Source organism: Pristis pectinata, chromosome 13 (assembly GCF_009764475.1).
Source record: "Pristis pectinata isolate sPriPec2 chromosome 13, sPriPec2.1.pri, whole genome shotgun sequence".
NCBI classification, from domain to species: domain Eukaryota; kingdom Metazoa; phylum Chordata; class Chondrichthyes; order Rhinopristiformes; family Pristidae; genus Pristis; species Pristis pectinata.
In genome coordinates this window covers 39289462-39306383 of record NC_067417.1, presented here as the reverse complement: position 1 = coordinate 39306383, position 16922 = coordinate 39289462, and the positions used below count along the sequence as shown (strand labels likewise).

Here is a 16922-nt window from a genome sequence, read left to right as displayed (position 1 = left end):
CTTGACACCATTCCACTAAGCTCTCCATCTCCTTCCTGTACTCCGGCTCATCACTGTTTGAGATACGGCCTACAACGGTGGTATCATCTGCAAACTTGTAGATGGAGTTAGAGCAGAATCTGGCCATGCAGTCATGAGTGTATAGGGAGTAGAGTAGAGGGCTGAGGACGCAGCCTTGTGGGGCACCAGTGTTGACAATAATCGTGCCAGAGGTTTGCTGCCTATCCTCACTGATTGCGGTCTGTTTGTTAGAAAGTCAAGGATCCAGTTACAGAGGGAGATGTTGAGTCCTAGGTCTCGGACTTTGGTGACAAGCTTGCTTGGAATTATTGTATTGAATGCAGAGCTGTAGTCAATAAACAATAGTCTAACATATGTGCCTTTACTGTCCAGATGCTCCAGAGCTGAGTGTAGGGCCAGGGAGATGGCATCCGCTGTAGCCCTGTTTCACCGATAGGCGAATTGCAGTGGGTCCAGGTTGTCTGGTAGGCTGGAGTTGATGCGTGATGGTGGGTGTCAGAGCCACTGGTCGGTAGTCATTGAGGCATGTTACCTTGCTTTTCTTTGGTACCGGGATGATAGTGATCTTCTTAAATCAAGAGGGAACCTGAGATTGAAGCAGGGAGAGGTTGAATATGTCCGCAAATACTTCTGCCAGCTGATCAGCACAAGATCTGAGCACGCGGCCCGGGACACCATCTGGCCCAGGTGCTTTCCTCGTGTTCACTCTCCAGAAGACTGATCTTACGTCCTCCACTGTGATCGCAGGTTCAGCTGCGTTGGTGGCTGTCAGAGTGGATGATGACAATCCACTTCCTTTTTGTTCAAAACGTGCATAGAATGCGTTAAGTTCATCAGGAAGGGATGCGCTGTTGCTAGCTATGCAGCCCGACTTCGTCTTGTAGCCTGTTATGGCATGTTAGCCTGTTATGGCACGTAAGCCCTGCCATAACTCGCGGCTGGTCAGGGACTCTATTATAGTATTTAATTCTTCCTCTGTATTTGTTACTATTAATGGGATGCTTGTATCTTTTACAGTAAAGCCTGATGCAAAATATTTGTTTAATGTATCTGCCATTTCCATGTTCCCTATAACTATTTCCCCAGCCTTATACTTCAAAGGACCACTTTGATTTCTCTCTTACTCTTTATAAACTTAAACTGTTATCGTCAGTATTCTTGCTGGTTTGTCCTCAGTAAAATTCTTATCATCCGGCACCTTTGGGACTTCGGTGGTGCCAGTCTGGCAGTTTTTCTGGACTATTGGATATTACTCCTTTTAATATCAACACAACTTTAAGTTCACTTTTTAGAAGATGTTACACTGTAATATAATGAATTTCCAGTGAACCTGCTGAGTTTAAAGGGAGCATGGGAAAATGGGCTTCAGTCAGTGTAAAGGGAATGTGGGAAACAGGACGCAGGTGAGAGTGAAAGGAGCGCAGGAAACAGAAGCCCATTGAGTACAAAGGGAGTGCCGGAAATGGGGCCCAGTGAATGTAAAGAGAGCATGGGAAACAGCTCCTGATGAACCAGATACCAAGTCATCAGAATTTCCAAACAGTTGGTTAGCGGATTGTCGGAGCTTCACTGTGTTCTCCTTTCTGATTTTTAGTCCTCCTTTACCGGATTCTGAATTTATCCCATTTTTCAAGCCTAGCATTAACTTCTGTCAGCTTTGCTTTTTTCTTTCGACATAATACCCTTCTTAACTTCCTTGATTGGCCATGGTTGGTTCATCACTGGGATATAATTTTGCTGGGTGTCGTGAATAACCTCAGATGCGTGTCTGTTGTCTAACTTGCTAACCTATTTCCCCAGTTAACTTTAGCTGACACTCATTTCGCTACTTTGTTATTCCCCTTTTTAAAATTTCTTGTCCTCAAGCCAAATTTTATCACACTGTTGATCACTGCTTCCTTGGGGATTTTTATTCTGAGATCATATATTAAGCCTGTCTCATTACACATTACCAGATCCAAGATAGCATTTTTGCTTGTTGGCTCTATAATATATTGCATAAAGAAACTACCCCAATGCACTCTGTGAATTCATTGTAATGTTTTCTGCCTGATCTGGTGTTTGGAATGTTTTATTTTGTCCCAACACAGATTCAGCCATGTTAATGACCACATTTTTCCTTTAGTTACCAAGAGTGGAAAGGATGAAGAAAACTCATTTTTAGCAACTGCAGAGTCTACATCCGATAGTTGATGTACAGTAGATTTAATGTGTTGAAATCTTTTACTGAGCTTGTGTTGTGTAGGTTGGAATACTGCTGTTACAGACTATCTAGATTCTGTTTCACATTTGGCTCTAGTAACTGTCACGTTGGTGGATGGTGATGTAGTTGATAAGATGCCATTGTCTGGATTGCAGATGCATCTGTGTTGCTTTTAGTTTTTCTTTTGTCTAAATATCATTAGCAAAGAACTGATCTATACATTTATCTAAGAAAAAGAGTCCATTGCTGTTCTGCTTCCCATTTCATGTGTCTTAACACATCTTTCCAGTAATTGCTGTCTCTACCAACTTTTTCATTGTGGATAGAGTCCAATACATGAAGAACTATTTCTTTCTTCGGTAGTATTTAACGTAAATGCATAGGCATTTATGGTAGTGACGTGCTGTAAGAAGTTCAGGGGGAATTAATTAAGAGCTGATTATTGAGGCCATTAGAGAGACCAGAAGTTGTTTCAGGAGGGACTTCATGTTTGCGCATGGAACTCCAAGGATCCTGTCTTCATTTTCTTCTGGAAAGGAAAAGCAATGGATCTCCTAGCTCATTGATAGATCTTTCTGACTGGTCTAAACTCAATTTAGTACTGCAGTATCAATATAACAGGAAAGTTCTCTAGTGGGAAGAACCGTTCTTTGTTCATACTGGTGTAGACATCCCATGCTGCTTAAACAGATTCTTCCTTTTTTTGTTTTTTGACTGCTTAAAAAAAAAGGCTGTCCATTTACTTGGAATGCTCCCAGACTTCGTTGTGTCCTCATTATAGCTGAACTTGCATTAATGAACAGTTGATGCATTGAAGTTTGCATAAGATATCTGTGCAGGAAATCATTTAAGTGTAAAAGTCATTTCTACTTCCGTGGCCCAAGGAACAAAGAATAGTTACAGCTGAAGATGTTCCTAGTTCTTATGGGTGACTATGATACCTTCATTGCCTTCTATGTGCATTGTGCTTCACAACATGCTGCTGAACCATTTTCCATCAAATCACATTGATTTCCTCTGCCCAATTTTCCAGAACAGTTTTCACAAGCTAGGGATAAGCACTTTCCTTATTTCAACAAGGGTCAGATCCTCTTCAATTATGCTAGACTGGACTGGTTTAGCTTGCTCATTAAACCTTCTTGTCAGGGTTTGGTCACTGTTGCATGCCAGCAGCTACTTGCACTTGCAGGTAAGAGCTAAGTGGGGCCCAAAATGGATGAGCCACTCTAAGGGAGCATGACCTGTTTGCTTCTATTTGCTACACCATATTCCATGTGTACTAACATATTAAAGACAAAGATTTGGTTGAGCTGAATGGTAGCCTTACAAACATTCTTGGTGTAAAATGAGAATTATTTGTAAATAATACTTTACTATGGCTGTAAAGTTCTGCATGTTAGAAATATGAAGAAGTGTTAGATTCTGTGTAATCAGTGTTTTAAAAAAAAAAGCTATACAGTCTGTCCTGGGGTTACGAATGCATAACTTATGGACCCCCTTCATATGAAAGAGCTCCCATGATATCATTAAGTTAAAAAAAAATCCAACATACATACAGACAATCTTTCCTACAAATGGCAGAACTAGTTTCCTCCTCTGCACTTTCAGTAGGTGTTCTTTCTTATCAGTCTTGTGTGCTTTTCATACCATTCATTACAATACTGTGGAAGTATGTTTACCATACTAAGTGATTTTTGTGTATTTTCCGACTTAGACAAAATCGACTTATGGACATCTGTAAAAACAGAACCTGTGCCTTGGATGCATTCCATTTAATTGCTGTCTGTACTATGAATTTCAAGAACTGCTAATTTTGCACCAACTTGTACATTCAAATACATGTCTGCGTGGCTCGTTTAAAATGTTTATTTTTCTGAACTGTACAAAGATGTGCCTGTTGATGGATTAGCAAATTTTTATGCATACTTTGAAAGAACTTAACACTGTTCAGGATGATTTCAATTTAGTTTACTGCTGTTAATTTCCACCAATGTATTTTTTGTAATGAACAGTTGCATGTGCATTGTTTTAGCCCGAAGAGCAGCTTTTTAACAGGGATCTTCCATGTTTAACAGTTTCAATATTGTGGATTACTATTCCGTTATGAAGGCTGGCCTTTATGCATCTCAGAAAAAATTGTAATACAGCTCTCTGCACTTGACTGGCAAACTTTACAGCCTGGTGATTTCTACCTTCAAGTTGTTCCACACTTGAAAAAAGCACCGCGTATTATATTAAAATGCCTTGCAACGAATGGCTACAATGTAGAGGAAGTATTAATTCCAGAAGTCTCTTATACTTCTATCTTCACAATGGAATGGTTGGACAATATTAACAAAAGACGGATGGGAACAGCTTTGCAAAATTGCCTGTTATCTACTGACAGCACCATCTTTCGAGTACCTTGGGAAAAGGTGGTAAATCCAGAATTTATTGATAAACCAAAAATGATTGGAAGCACATCACCAGTAAACTGGATTGTGGATGAAGAAGTTGTTGGCAGTAATCCCAACAATATACAAATCAGCAATTACAGTGGACAAGCAGAAAACCCATCTGAAACAAATCAAAATATATTTACAAAAGAAAATGAACTGAAGGCCCAACAAATTAATCTCACAAGGGTTTTACATCATTCCTTAAGTAATGTTGCAGATTGTTTAGTTAATTCAACAGCAGCTTCTTTAAAAGAACTTGAAGGGGAATATGTAGAAATTTCAGTAAGTGAAAGTGATTTGTCATCACAGACAAGCAGTTTAAGTTCAAAATTGCAACATGCATCAAGGACTAATGGGACATCAGAAGTGACCCCTTTGGAACCCTTGAATATCCGCACTCGTAATAAGGAATCAATTTGTTTAAATTACATGGAAACATCTTCAAAGGTAACTTGGCCCAATTTAGAAAGGATACACAATCCATTTAATTTTCTCCTTGGTGACAGTGAGGCACTGGAGCATCAGTCACTTGCAGATACTATGGAAAAGAGAGTGCCATTTCATAAGACTTGTAATAATGATAAAAATAAAGAACTCACAAAATTAGAACTTTCTTCGCCAATGGAAACTGATCTTCACCAGAACAAAATGCAACAGGAGTTTAATTTTTGCTGTGAAAATATGCATATGTTATTTAGTCAGACCACAAATACCACAGAGGAAAATTTAAACAGCCGACTTTTAGAATCAGCTGTCTGTAGCCAGACACAGACTTCTGCTCAAGATTCACAAGATGGACATGTTCATGGCTCTTCTGGTGCTTCATTATCTACATCATGCAATAGAAATACATTTGAAATGAAAAATTACAAAGGGATTTATGGAGAAAATAATTTGCATAAAAAAGTACCAGATTTGTCTGAAGCAGGTGCAGTGGAAAATGCTCACTGGAAATACTCACAGGTTGCTGAACAGGATGGCCCTTCAACAGTATTTACTAATTCTGATGAACTTTTAAATCGGTTGATTGACTGTAATGTAGCTAACACTGGAGAACATGTAAATATTGCTATCAGCACACCACCTGAGCAACCTTCAGCTAAAAACTTAGAACAGAAAAAGGCACTGACCCAGCAGTCAGAGTCATCAGGGCATGGACAGTTTAATGGTCAGAATATATTCCAAAAACTACAATCTATTAAAAATACAAATCAACCAACAGAATATTTTGTTCATGCATGTGCTAATACACAATTAGATGGCTGTAGAATCTCTTCGTCCCAGTTCTTAAATTCTGAAGGCACTATTGACTTGAATTTGCGTGAAGATTTTGCACTTGTTGAAAATACAGGTTCTTCAAAGGACAACAGAAAACATAATGTGGTGAAAGCTGATCACTTGACTAAAGATGTTGAATCTCCGATTTCCCAACTGGTTGATGGCACAGACATTACATTAATAAATGAAGAAATGAAATCAACATTTGCTAACTATTTGCAGCCATATTTGTCAGAGCACACTAAGTGTACAGAACCACATGGATCAGAATGTATGACGCATTTAGAGAGAGATCATGTATCTCAGACAGAGGAAAATGTACAATTGCACAAAAGTTCTGTTGTAAAAGAAAGAACTAATCAGCAGTTTCAAGTTGATGCATTACATCAGGCGTCCGAACATGTGGAACATGGAAATGTAAATTACTTACAGAGTGAATTCTGCAAACAAAAACACGTTGACGGTGAAGATTTGAACTTTTCAGACAGCTGTAATATAATGTTACTTGAAGAAGAACAACAAGCACAAGAGAATAGAAACCTCTCCTTACAAGCCTTGGAAAATGAGACCACTGTGCAGAATACTTTGGAATTCAATGTTGAAAAGGAAGGTGAATGTAAGCAATATTCTACTGTTGAAGAGTACTGGTCAAATGTGAAAACAATTGAGTCTAGTATTGCTCACACAAGTATGATGGGCATTGAAGAACATGAATCGACTTCTGCGAATGAAGACAGAGATGAAAAACTACAATTTGCCAATAAAGCCCAAAAGCAAGATTCAATCAAGCACTGTGCTCCATCAGAAAAGGAATCATCAGAGGATGTTGAAGAACAAGGAGACTGTTTAATTGACAATAAACTGAAAGGTAGGATATCTCCAATATTATATCATATAGGTTTACTTTCAAAGTTTTCCCCAGAACAGGTGTTGATGATAAAGTGAATGGATAAAACTCAAAAACAAAAGCTCTTCGTAATGCTGACTCCCCAAGTGTAGTTTTGGCTAAGTGGGCAATGAGTTGAATTGGAAACTTGAATCTGCTACAGAAGTTTTAAAAGAAATGGAATACCGTAATTTCCATTCCTCATTTACATGCCACTAAATTACTCCCCTGGACCTGTCTGCCTGTCAGATTGAGGTGACCCATAAACCACTTGCTATAAATTGAATAAGTATCACGAAGAGTTCCTGAGGAGAAACTGTTTATATTATTTATGTGGAGCCAGGCAGGCTCTCCTTGCTTTTCCTGGTCCCATAAAGGAAAGTTTAAACAAAGTAACTTGCCTTGGGATACTTTATCTTGCTGGTATGTCACAACTTGGTTTAGACCGATGATCATAAAAAGAGTGACTTCTTGCACAGCCCCAAGTTAATTTTACAGTCAGGGCGCTAATGAATTATCAAAACTAACCTGCATATTTAAAGAGGTTCTGCTGGTATTGGGTAAGTGGATTAACAATTGTAGCATCTGAGGTCAGGTCAGAAATCTGGGTGATTTGAATTGCCAGATGGGAAATGTTAATGATGAGCCCTTTGGCCTTACAATTTGACATTGATGTACATTAGATGTGGAAGGTTACACCAGTATGGGTATTGGTTCTGATAGAATTCAGTGGAAACTACAACAGAGGAGTGTTCCAATGTTACAGCAAAGGGAGAGTTAGAGAAGAAACTGGACAGGACAAAAAAAATTACTTAAAAAGATGTGCTTGGAAAGATTTTCACTCAGAAAATTTGAGAAGTCACATAACCTAAAAGGGATCCATCCCAGCTGGAAATTGAAAGACTTCAACAACAATTTTCAAATCCTTTTCAGATATGGGAGGTGCCAGAGGACATGATTGGAAATGATGCTACTCTGTTCAAGAAAGGGCAGTGAATTAAATAAAGTAAATATATACATTCAGCTGGTGGAGGAAAAAAAGTTCTTCAAATTTGGGACAATTTATTGAATCAGAACAAAAGCCAGTTTAGATTTGTTAAAGGCAATAAAAACAGAAAATGCAGGAAACAGTTGGGAGGTCAGGCTGCATATGTGGGAGAGAACTGGTTAACATTTCATGTCAAAGAGCCTTCCAGTTGTTAAAGGTAAGTTGTGTTTGATTACCTTGATTGACTTCTGAGGAAGATAGACTTTTGAGGGAAGAGAAGGTGGAAGTACAATTGATGTTGTATACATCGACTTTCTAAAAGTATTTTTGATCAAATGTCAACAGTCCATTGTGTGTTATTTTAAGTCTGTGGGATTAAAGTATCAATGACTATGCTAAGAAGAAACCGTTAAGGGTCATAATGCACTGTCCTGATGAATAATTATTCCTTAGACAAGATAGAAAACTGCAGGCATGGCAGTGTAGTGTTATACTCTATCTTATGCAAATAATGACTTGGATGTTTAGGGATGCATTTTCTGTTTTCGGATGAAAATGGAAATATAGTAACCAGCGAGGAGTAGTTATGGACTTAAGGGGGACACGGTCTGGTGAAATGAACCAATGTAAGGTAGATTAAATATAAAGCAAAGGGAGAATTGATTCACTTGGGAAGAAAGAATGTGGTATGGTGATAACTGCTTTATGGGTACAGATCATACTTTCTGTCAGCCATCAGGTACTGCTGTAACTGCTAACATTTAGAAGATAGTAGTGCTGTTGGAGTCACTTGCTGTTTGCTAGATGACAAGTTCCTGAATGCTGACTTGATTGTCCTTCACCCACTCTCTTTGTGCCACTGGGAATGAAGAATCTGAGCGTTGTGTGTCAGTGGGAGACCATGATTCCTGCTGCTTTAATGTTTTCCTTTATGGCACCATTGATGGAAATTAGATAATGGGCTTTGCCGTTCACCTAGGGAATGTTGCACACTGGTGACAGACAAGGCAGCTGGACGGAGTAAAATAAGCAATGCCTTCTGCCCCCCCACCCCTCCCTGAGTATCCCACCTGTCTGTTGTGAATGGAGACTGTGCAAAGTATACAGGAGGGAAAGGGAATGACATGTTAAAGATCTGGCTTCCTTTTTCCACACAAGTCCTGTCTGATCTGCAGACTTTCTTCTACACACACCATTTATTTCGCACCTTCAGACTATTGACAGACAGTAAATCCTTCTATTTTGTATTGGTGCTCTATAATCTTTTATTTTGAGGAGGGGTGTGGGATGGTGTGGGGGCATATCATAAGGGACTATACAACAAGGCTTGCTGTATTAACTTACCTGATAGGTAATTGCCTTTTTATTCAATACTATTTTTCCCCAGTTCACCTTGCATTCTTTTAACATTTTTTGTCCACCATTTACCAAGCTTTCTGCCTTTTGGAATTCTTTCTAATTTGCTGTATAAAAACTGTTATGATTTTGAAGATAAAATTCCAAAAATTCGGTATTCTGCAGGATTTTGATGATGCTGAACCAGCAGATTTTCTGGACTATTGCATGTTATTCGATACAGTGATACTCATTTAATTCACTTTTTAAAAATAATGTTACACAGTATAATCAAATTTCCAGTGAAGTAGATGAGTTTAAAAGGAACATGGGAAACAAAATCCGGTGAGTTTAAAGGAAATGTGGGAACCAGGATCCCAGTGAGTTTAAAGGGAGCTTGGGAAGCAGAGCCAGATGCCGGACTATCAGCATTTCTGAATAGATAGTAGATTGCCAGAATTTTACTATATTCAGCAAATCCTCTCCACAGTTGAGGAGATGAAGGGAAGATTCCCAGCATGTCTGGTCTTTCTACATAATAGCTGCTTAAAGATGTTTTTATTAAGTAGCTGGAGGACCTTTCATTGCAATTTTAAATTGATTCGGTGTTGCTATATGGCAATGATTAGGTACATATAGAAATGGAAAGAACCAACATCTCTTTTGATATGCCAAGAAAAATATATGCAGGACTCTGGACGTGGACATTGTTATGTATATTACTTGTTTTACCACACCAGAAGATCAAAAATATACTTGCTTCTACTTGTATTGAATGTCACAATGCCGGGTGCCATCGTGATCTAACTGGCACTTCTGCTTTTGCAAGTAAATTCCTAATGCAATGTAAATGTATATCCTGTGTTTTTGATTGGCATGCATTTCTCAGTGTCCGAATTATCCAGTTTGTAATTGTTCTTGTTCTCTAGGAATTGGCTCAGTAGCAAATGAGACATTGGATACAGCAAAAGGAAGTGTGGAAGAAGAACAGCTCAACCTAACAGATGAACCACCAAAAATCTCTCTAATTACACAGTGCATTGTGAACAGGCAAGAACTGCTGACAGTTAAACAACAGGAGATTTCACCTCCCTTACTCCTAAAATCTTATCTACCAACGCTGTGCAATGAAATCAACTTTGATGTTCTGAAATCTGGGGTAGCATATTTGAGCGGTAGGTACCTAATAATATTTGTCAATTCACACAACTTCAGAAGTCATCGAATAGCTGCGGAGACTTTACCCAAAGCTGCACACGTGGGTATATGGATATGGTGGTATATTTTGTATTTGAGTATTTTGATGACACAGAACAAAAAGCCATTTGCCAGAGGAACTTAGCGGGTTGAGCATTATCTGTGGGAGGTGGGGGAAGGAATTGTTAATGTTTCTGGTTGAGACCCTGCGTTAGGACTGAAAGAGGAGAAAGGAGATAGCAAGCGTAAAGAGGAGATGGGGAATAGTGAGATGGGCCAATAGGTGATTTGTGGACTGAGGAGGGGTGAAGGATCACTGGCAGATGGGATCAGATGGTTCCATTTTGATGGCACGTGTCCATTTGTTCTAAGTTCTGGGTGAAGTTGCATCTTCCATTTGTCATTACTACCTTAACTATTTTTACTTTGAGTTTTACCATTGGAACACTTCTTACTATGAGTTTGTTATATAGATTAACTTTTGAAAAGTACTCAAAGCAGTAGCCTCGTGCACTCACTCCACTCTTCTGCCTGTTGCTCTTATAACTTCCTCTTTTGCTTCCTTATTCTTCATGTCCCTTTCCCTTACCCATGTGGATGTTGCTTGCTTTCCCAGAAAAATAGATTTTCTTTAATTTATTCTTTGGGTGTTCTTAGAGTTATAGAAGGTAGGAGAGAGACCAAATTTATTCAAAACTGTTCTGATCTATGGAAATACTATACCATGTCACTTGCAACCATTATTTTAATTATCTACATTTCATTCAAATACTGTGTAGGGATTGTGTGACACGCTGTAATTGTTTGGAACAAAGTAAATTGAGATGATTGTCAGGTCCTTTGTATTTTGTTTAAGGGATATCAAGTAATTACATAGAGTTTTATTTTGTTTCAGGTGCCAGAGACAGATCTGGCCATGCAGTGGTAATAGTAACAACAAGGAACACAATATGGTTGAATCCACATTGCAATGTCCCTGAACTTGTGCGTCTCCTTATCTACTTTTATAGTATTCCCAGGTATTCAGACAGTTTCTTGCATTTCACTGCAGTAATTTAATGCACAGTTATAATGTTTATAGCCTCTGTGTTATCTAATAATTTGTAAGACATGTATTGAACTGTACAATGCCAGGAAAAAAAGTAGGGGTAAAATGGAGGGAGTTGGAAGGAAGCTCATTTGTAGATGCACCAGAAATATGACTGGAGAGATAAAGATATGATTGAATAACCACCTGAGAATTTCAGCCTTAAGTGTAGCAAGGTCTCAGCAATTGGCACAATTTTAATCATATGAGCAGTACAATATGGTTGAACTTTGATTCCATCAAACAGAGATATTTCAGATATCCATCAATTTTGACAAATAATGAAAATTAGTTAATCTTAATTGTCATGTTGTGCTCGTCCTGTTAATTGTTCTGAATGATGGTGCAACTTTAAAATAATGCATCACCTTTATAGCTGTCATGTTGTTGCGAGTATTGTTACTGATCTGAAATGTACAATACATTTTGGATTCAGATACGCACTATTAATTTCAGCCATCATAATTCAATACATTTTCTGATAATATTATTGGGGTTATTTGAACTATGAATAAATGCTGTGAGAAAAGGTTAAGTACTTTAACTTCAGCAAAGCCATAACATAAATTTGGCATTTGCTTATTACAGTATCCTGAAAGTTCTATTTTGATTTAACCTATTGAAATTACATTTTAGCGAACAGATTGCAGAGTCTATTGCGCTCTAGTAAAGCTTTGCTCCTTTGAAACAAGGCCATCAGTAAATTAATGACAGATTCAGTTTTTCTACTCAAGACTCTGAGAGATTAATTGTATATCTATTTTTATTTATCAGTTTTACACTGATGCATATTATTTGGTCTGCCTCAAAATGATTGTGTGAAGTTGTGAAAAGTGTACAAATAGTCATTATATAGATGTCAGTTACTTTGTCAAAAAAAGTGATCTTCTGTTAATATGGTTAAGATCGTTGTATCATTTACTATTGTTTTTACTGCATCTTATAGGCAAGAAGTCCAGAGTGCAGGACTAACTATTCTGGTGGATGCCCGGCGTTGTTCTCCTGTGCCAGCATTATTTAAAGCTTTCAATATTCTGCAGGTGATAAATTTTAAACCTGTAATTTGTTAACCCTTTAAAAGTATGCAACTTCAAAATCTTTGTTATGGTTTGTTTGTAATATTTAGATTAATTATAGTTTTGTTATGGTTTGTTTGTAATATTTAGATTAATTATAGTTTAAGGATTACACAATAATAATACCTCAAGCAATTTTGAAATGTGAATTAAACATGCGGTTTTAAAAAAAATACTCCAAGTTTTTTGCAATTTTAATTGCAATGTTAAGCAATTATAGAATACCAAAATTTTTGTATAGCGCAATGGTAAAAGCTCTGCCTTTTAGACGTGAGTGATCCAAAAGAAAATTCTTTGCATTTGTATCCCCTGACAAGGAAATTTAAAGTTCCTACCTTTGTGTTAGGCAATAACATGTAATTGGGGAAAATTTTGGTCTACACAACTTGTAGGAGTTTTTGCCCTTTGCAAAAAAAAAAGTTTATAAAATTCAGGATGAATTCTTCACAACTTTTTTTGATTCATCTTATGGTGCTGGCTATGGTCAAAGGATTGAAATGACTAAATGCTGGTGGTTCATTAACAATGTCTCAAAGTTAGGTGGACCTGTTGTAAGTCCAAGGTTTACTCATTTTGTATAGTTAAGGGAATACAAACCTAATCTGCTCTTGTCATTTAACCTTTTAGTCTCTGTAACATTCTGGATACAGGAATGATATTGAAGAACACTTTATTCAGAGGGTGCATTGAACATTTGCATGACAAAATAGGAATGAAGGACTACGATTATGAACAAGCACTTTAAAGTCTCAAAAACATTCTTTGATAGAATACGTTCATGGAAGGAATCTAACACGTTTTCAAGATTATAAGCTATTTTGCAGATGAATAATTGTTTTACATTAGTTGATGAATTGTAACAACAAAATTGTAGAACAAAAAGGATGTTTAAAATATTTTCCATTAAGTTCATTGGAGCATGAAATATTAAGTTCATTTAAACAGATAAGTGCTTGAAAAGGAAGAAAGCAGAGTTGCTTAGAAGGATTGGAATGAGTAGTTTCAAATCAAGAGAAATTACAGAATACTGAATTTACATTGTCTCCTTTTTGTTTGTGAGGCTTAGGATTTTGTTTCTAAGTGGGCATAGATCTTTCCAAACATGAAGATAACCAGAAGAGTATGCTTTTTGATAATTCTTTAGAATGCAGTGCTAACTATATTTTGTAACAGAAAATATTTTAGCTCCACGATAGACATAGGTAAGTATACTTAGTAATGTATCAATGTCTTAGCAACATAAGTCATGAAGTTCCAAGGTGCAATTCATGCTTTGTACTGTGTCAACTATTCTCTGGACTTCTAAGAGAAAGTGTTACTTAATGTCAGATGATCTTAAACAGCTGCTGCTGAGAACTTTCTTGTTCATTTGGCTTCAAACCATATCATTTAGTAAACTTATGCCATCAGCCTTCAGGAATTTGAATATTTAATTTATCAGGTGAGCAAACACAGCTTTGCTGTATCTCAGAAGCTTTTCAACATGCAGGCTTTTTGAGATCGAAAAAAACTGCATGATGAAAGATAGAAACTTGCCTGCCTCTTCAATAATGTGAAGAGGGCAGAAAATATTGGGAGCATTTATTTACAGAGATAATTCATTGAGAACTGAGATTAATTTACCTCTCCTTACTATAAATGTCAGTAAAAGTTATCATGAACATCAGTGTATCCTGTACCCAAGCACTCAGTTCTTGGGTTAGCTTATTATGTGCTCATTGTGTACTTTTTCTTCCTTATTATGTGCTTATACTTAAGTTTCACACTTATTGCTTCACAATTGAAATTGATGTTTTTAAATTGTGGACAATTGCACAATTTCAAGGACTCTTTAAATTAAAGTAAATATGATTGCATCTCATCCAGAAGATAATAACTGTTAACATTGGGCTTCTCTCTCTCTATTTGACAGAGGTGACAACCTGGATTTTTATGCTGAAGTACTTATAATTCATTATAAAATGCTTTATAACTGTTTTGTGGATGGGTTTATATTATTCAGTGCTTTACAGTATTATTGAAACAAGGTGAAAGTTATTTAAATAATTCCTTTACTGCCAATGAATCTACGCTTTATAAATCAAAATGTTGGATAACGTTCGTCTGAAAGAAAGATGTGCATTCATGTAGTGTCTTTGATGTCACTTTCAGGATGCACCAAAGTACTATATGACGAGTGAATTTCTTCGCAAGTCACTGTTGTAGGAAACATGACAGCCAGTCAGTGCATAACATGTTCCCACAAACAGCAATGTTTGAAATGTTGACTGAGAGATAATTATTATATGCAGCACTGGGGATAAGAGCCTTGCTTTTCTTTGAAATAGTTTCTTGAGATCTTTATACACACCTGACAAAGCAAACGGGGTTTCAGTATAACATCTCATTTGGTTGATGACACCTCTTAACACCATGCTACTCTCTTTGTATTCTGCAGGAGCGTCAGCCTGAATTTATCTGCTGAAGTGTATATAATCCTCGATAAAATGTTTTCAACTAAGCCATTGAAACAAGCTTTATAATCCACATTAGCTTCATTGCATTGAATACATTTCGTATTTCTTTACAGGACACAATTCCTAACTCTGTCCATATTGTTTTGCTGCTAGTTGAAAGAGACCTTGCATTCCGTTTTGAGAAACCAACTTCCATGCAGGTATATGTTTTATCAAAAATGTTCATTAATAAATAATCTTTGAGGTTTAATTTGTATCACACTCCAAAGTAAAATATGGCCATAATGATGTGCCAACCCTACAGTCAAATCATGAAATTGAGTGGTTTAGAGGAACAAAGGAATCTTGGAATGTATATTTGCAGATCCTTAAAAGTGGCAGGGCAGGTCAATGAGACAATTAAAAAAAATCATACAGGATGCTTTCCCTTATTACCCAAGACATAGAATATAGGAGCAGGAATGTTGATCTAGAGCTGTATACAACACCAGCTTCCTTTGGAACAGGGGAAATTAAATTGAAGACTATAAAATTATGACAGGCCTAGACAGAATAAAACGTGAGTGCCTATTTCACCTAGTAAAGAAGTCCAAAATGAGGGGAACATAGATTTAATGTATTTGGTAAAAGAATGAGAGAAAAAATTATGATTTTTGTTTTGTATAGAGGTCTGGAACTGTAAGAGTGTTAGAGGCAGAAACCCTCAACACATTTAAACATTACTTGGATGTGTACTTGAAGCACCCTAACCTGTAGTGCTATAGACCTAGTGCAGGAAGCTGGGATTAGATCGGGTATCTCCTTTTTGACTGGCACACACATGATGGGCTAATTACAGTGCTGTGTCCTAAATTTTCTTTGGTTCTTTGATACTGAAGTAAAAACATTTTTACCCTCTGTTTAACTCATCAGCAGTTTGAATTCCAGGGTTCAAATTAAAAGATGTATGTATTTGGGAAAATAAACAAAAATAATATGTATAAATAATCTGTGGAAAAATGTAAAATCATCAATCTTATTAAATGAATCTATTAGTAAATAATAGGTCTGTCACCTCTGACCTTGTTGATCTACACTGGCTTCTCCTTCCCCCTAATTCCTGAAATAAAATGTTCATCTTGTGTTTAAATGCCTATCCCTATAGCTTCCTCCAGTTCTGTAGGCATTACTTGTCCACAACCTTGAAGTTTTTTTAAATGAGCTTGTTGGTGAGCATGACGTTACTGCTGATTTTGTTATAGACTCATCAAAAATGAGTTGATACTGACTGTACTTAACTGTATTGACCGTACATTAAATGTGTTCAAATCCTGACGGGTAAGATAAATATCTGAGGCCTGAGAACAGCTATTCTAGTTGTTTTTTTTTTGCTTTTTAATATTCCCCTCCCAATGTTAATTCCTGCACACCACATTTTTTTCTTATCTACGCATATATTCTGGTTAAGTATCAGGTAATATCAATATTTAGAAATCATATCAAGGCCTTAATCTTTTCCTGAGACACGCAATAAATTCCTTTGTTTCTACAACTGGTGATGTCATCCTGATTCCTTGATTCGATCCATTCTTGTTTGATGTTGCTCTCTTTTTGTTCAAAAGGACCACTCATTTGGTCTGGTCTGCTTAATGAAAGAAACTCTTCTCCCCTCACCCCACAACCCCCACCCAAAAACAAAGCTGGTGATAAAACTTGTGCAGTCTATGTACTACAGTTTGCTTCTTTCATTGTATGTTGGCTAAGGAATCAGAGTACAGTAAGATTTCTTAAATCTGATGTCCTCAGGACTTTGGTGCCAGTGTAGCAGATTTTCCAGACTAGTGAATGTTCTTTCTATTAATACCCCAATATACTATTAATTATTTTTTTTAAAGTTGTTAAACAAAATAAGCATTCCAGTGAACCAGGCAACTTTTGAGGGAACATGGGAACTGGGGCCCCAGTGTGTTGTAATAGA

At 37.1% G+C, this 16922-nt stretch overlaps 1 protein-coding gene across 1 annotated transcript in view; it reads left to right on the top strand.

Annotated features, from left to right (window-relative positions):
• The window catches only part of plekhg4 (pleckstrin homology domain containing, family G (with RhoGef domain) member 4), a 103697-nt gene that overhangs the window by 19207 nt on the left and 67568 nt on the right, over positions 1 to 16922 (top strand). The window contains exons 3-8 of the mRNA XM_052028712.1: positions 4300 to 5479; positions 5591 to 6808; positions 10079 to 10324; positions 11242 to 11365; positions 12380 to 12473; positions 15079 to 15165. Coding sequence (XP_051884672.1) covers positions 4300 to 5479; positions 5591 to 6808; positions 10079 to 10324; positions 11242 to 11365; positions 12380 to 12473; positions 15079 to 15165 — 2949 coding nt within the window. The remainder of the gene's footprint in view (positions 1 to 4299; positions 5480 to 5590; positions 6809 to 10078; positions 10325 to 11241; positions 11366 to 12379; positions 12474 to 15078; positions 15166 to 16922) is intronic.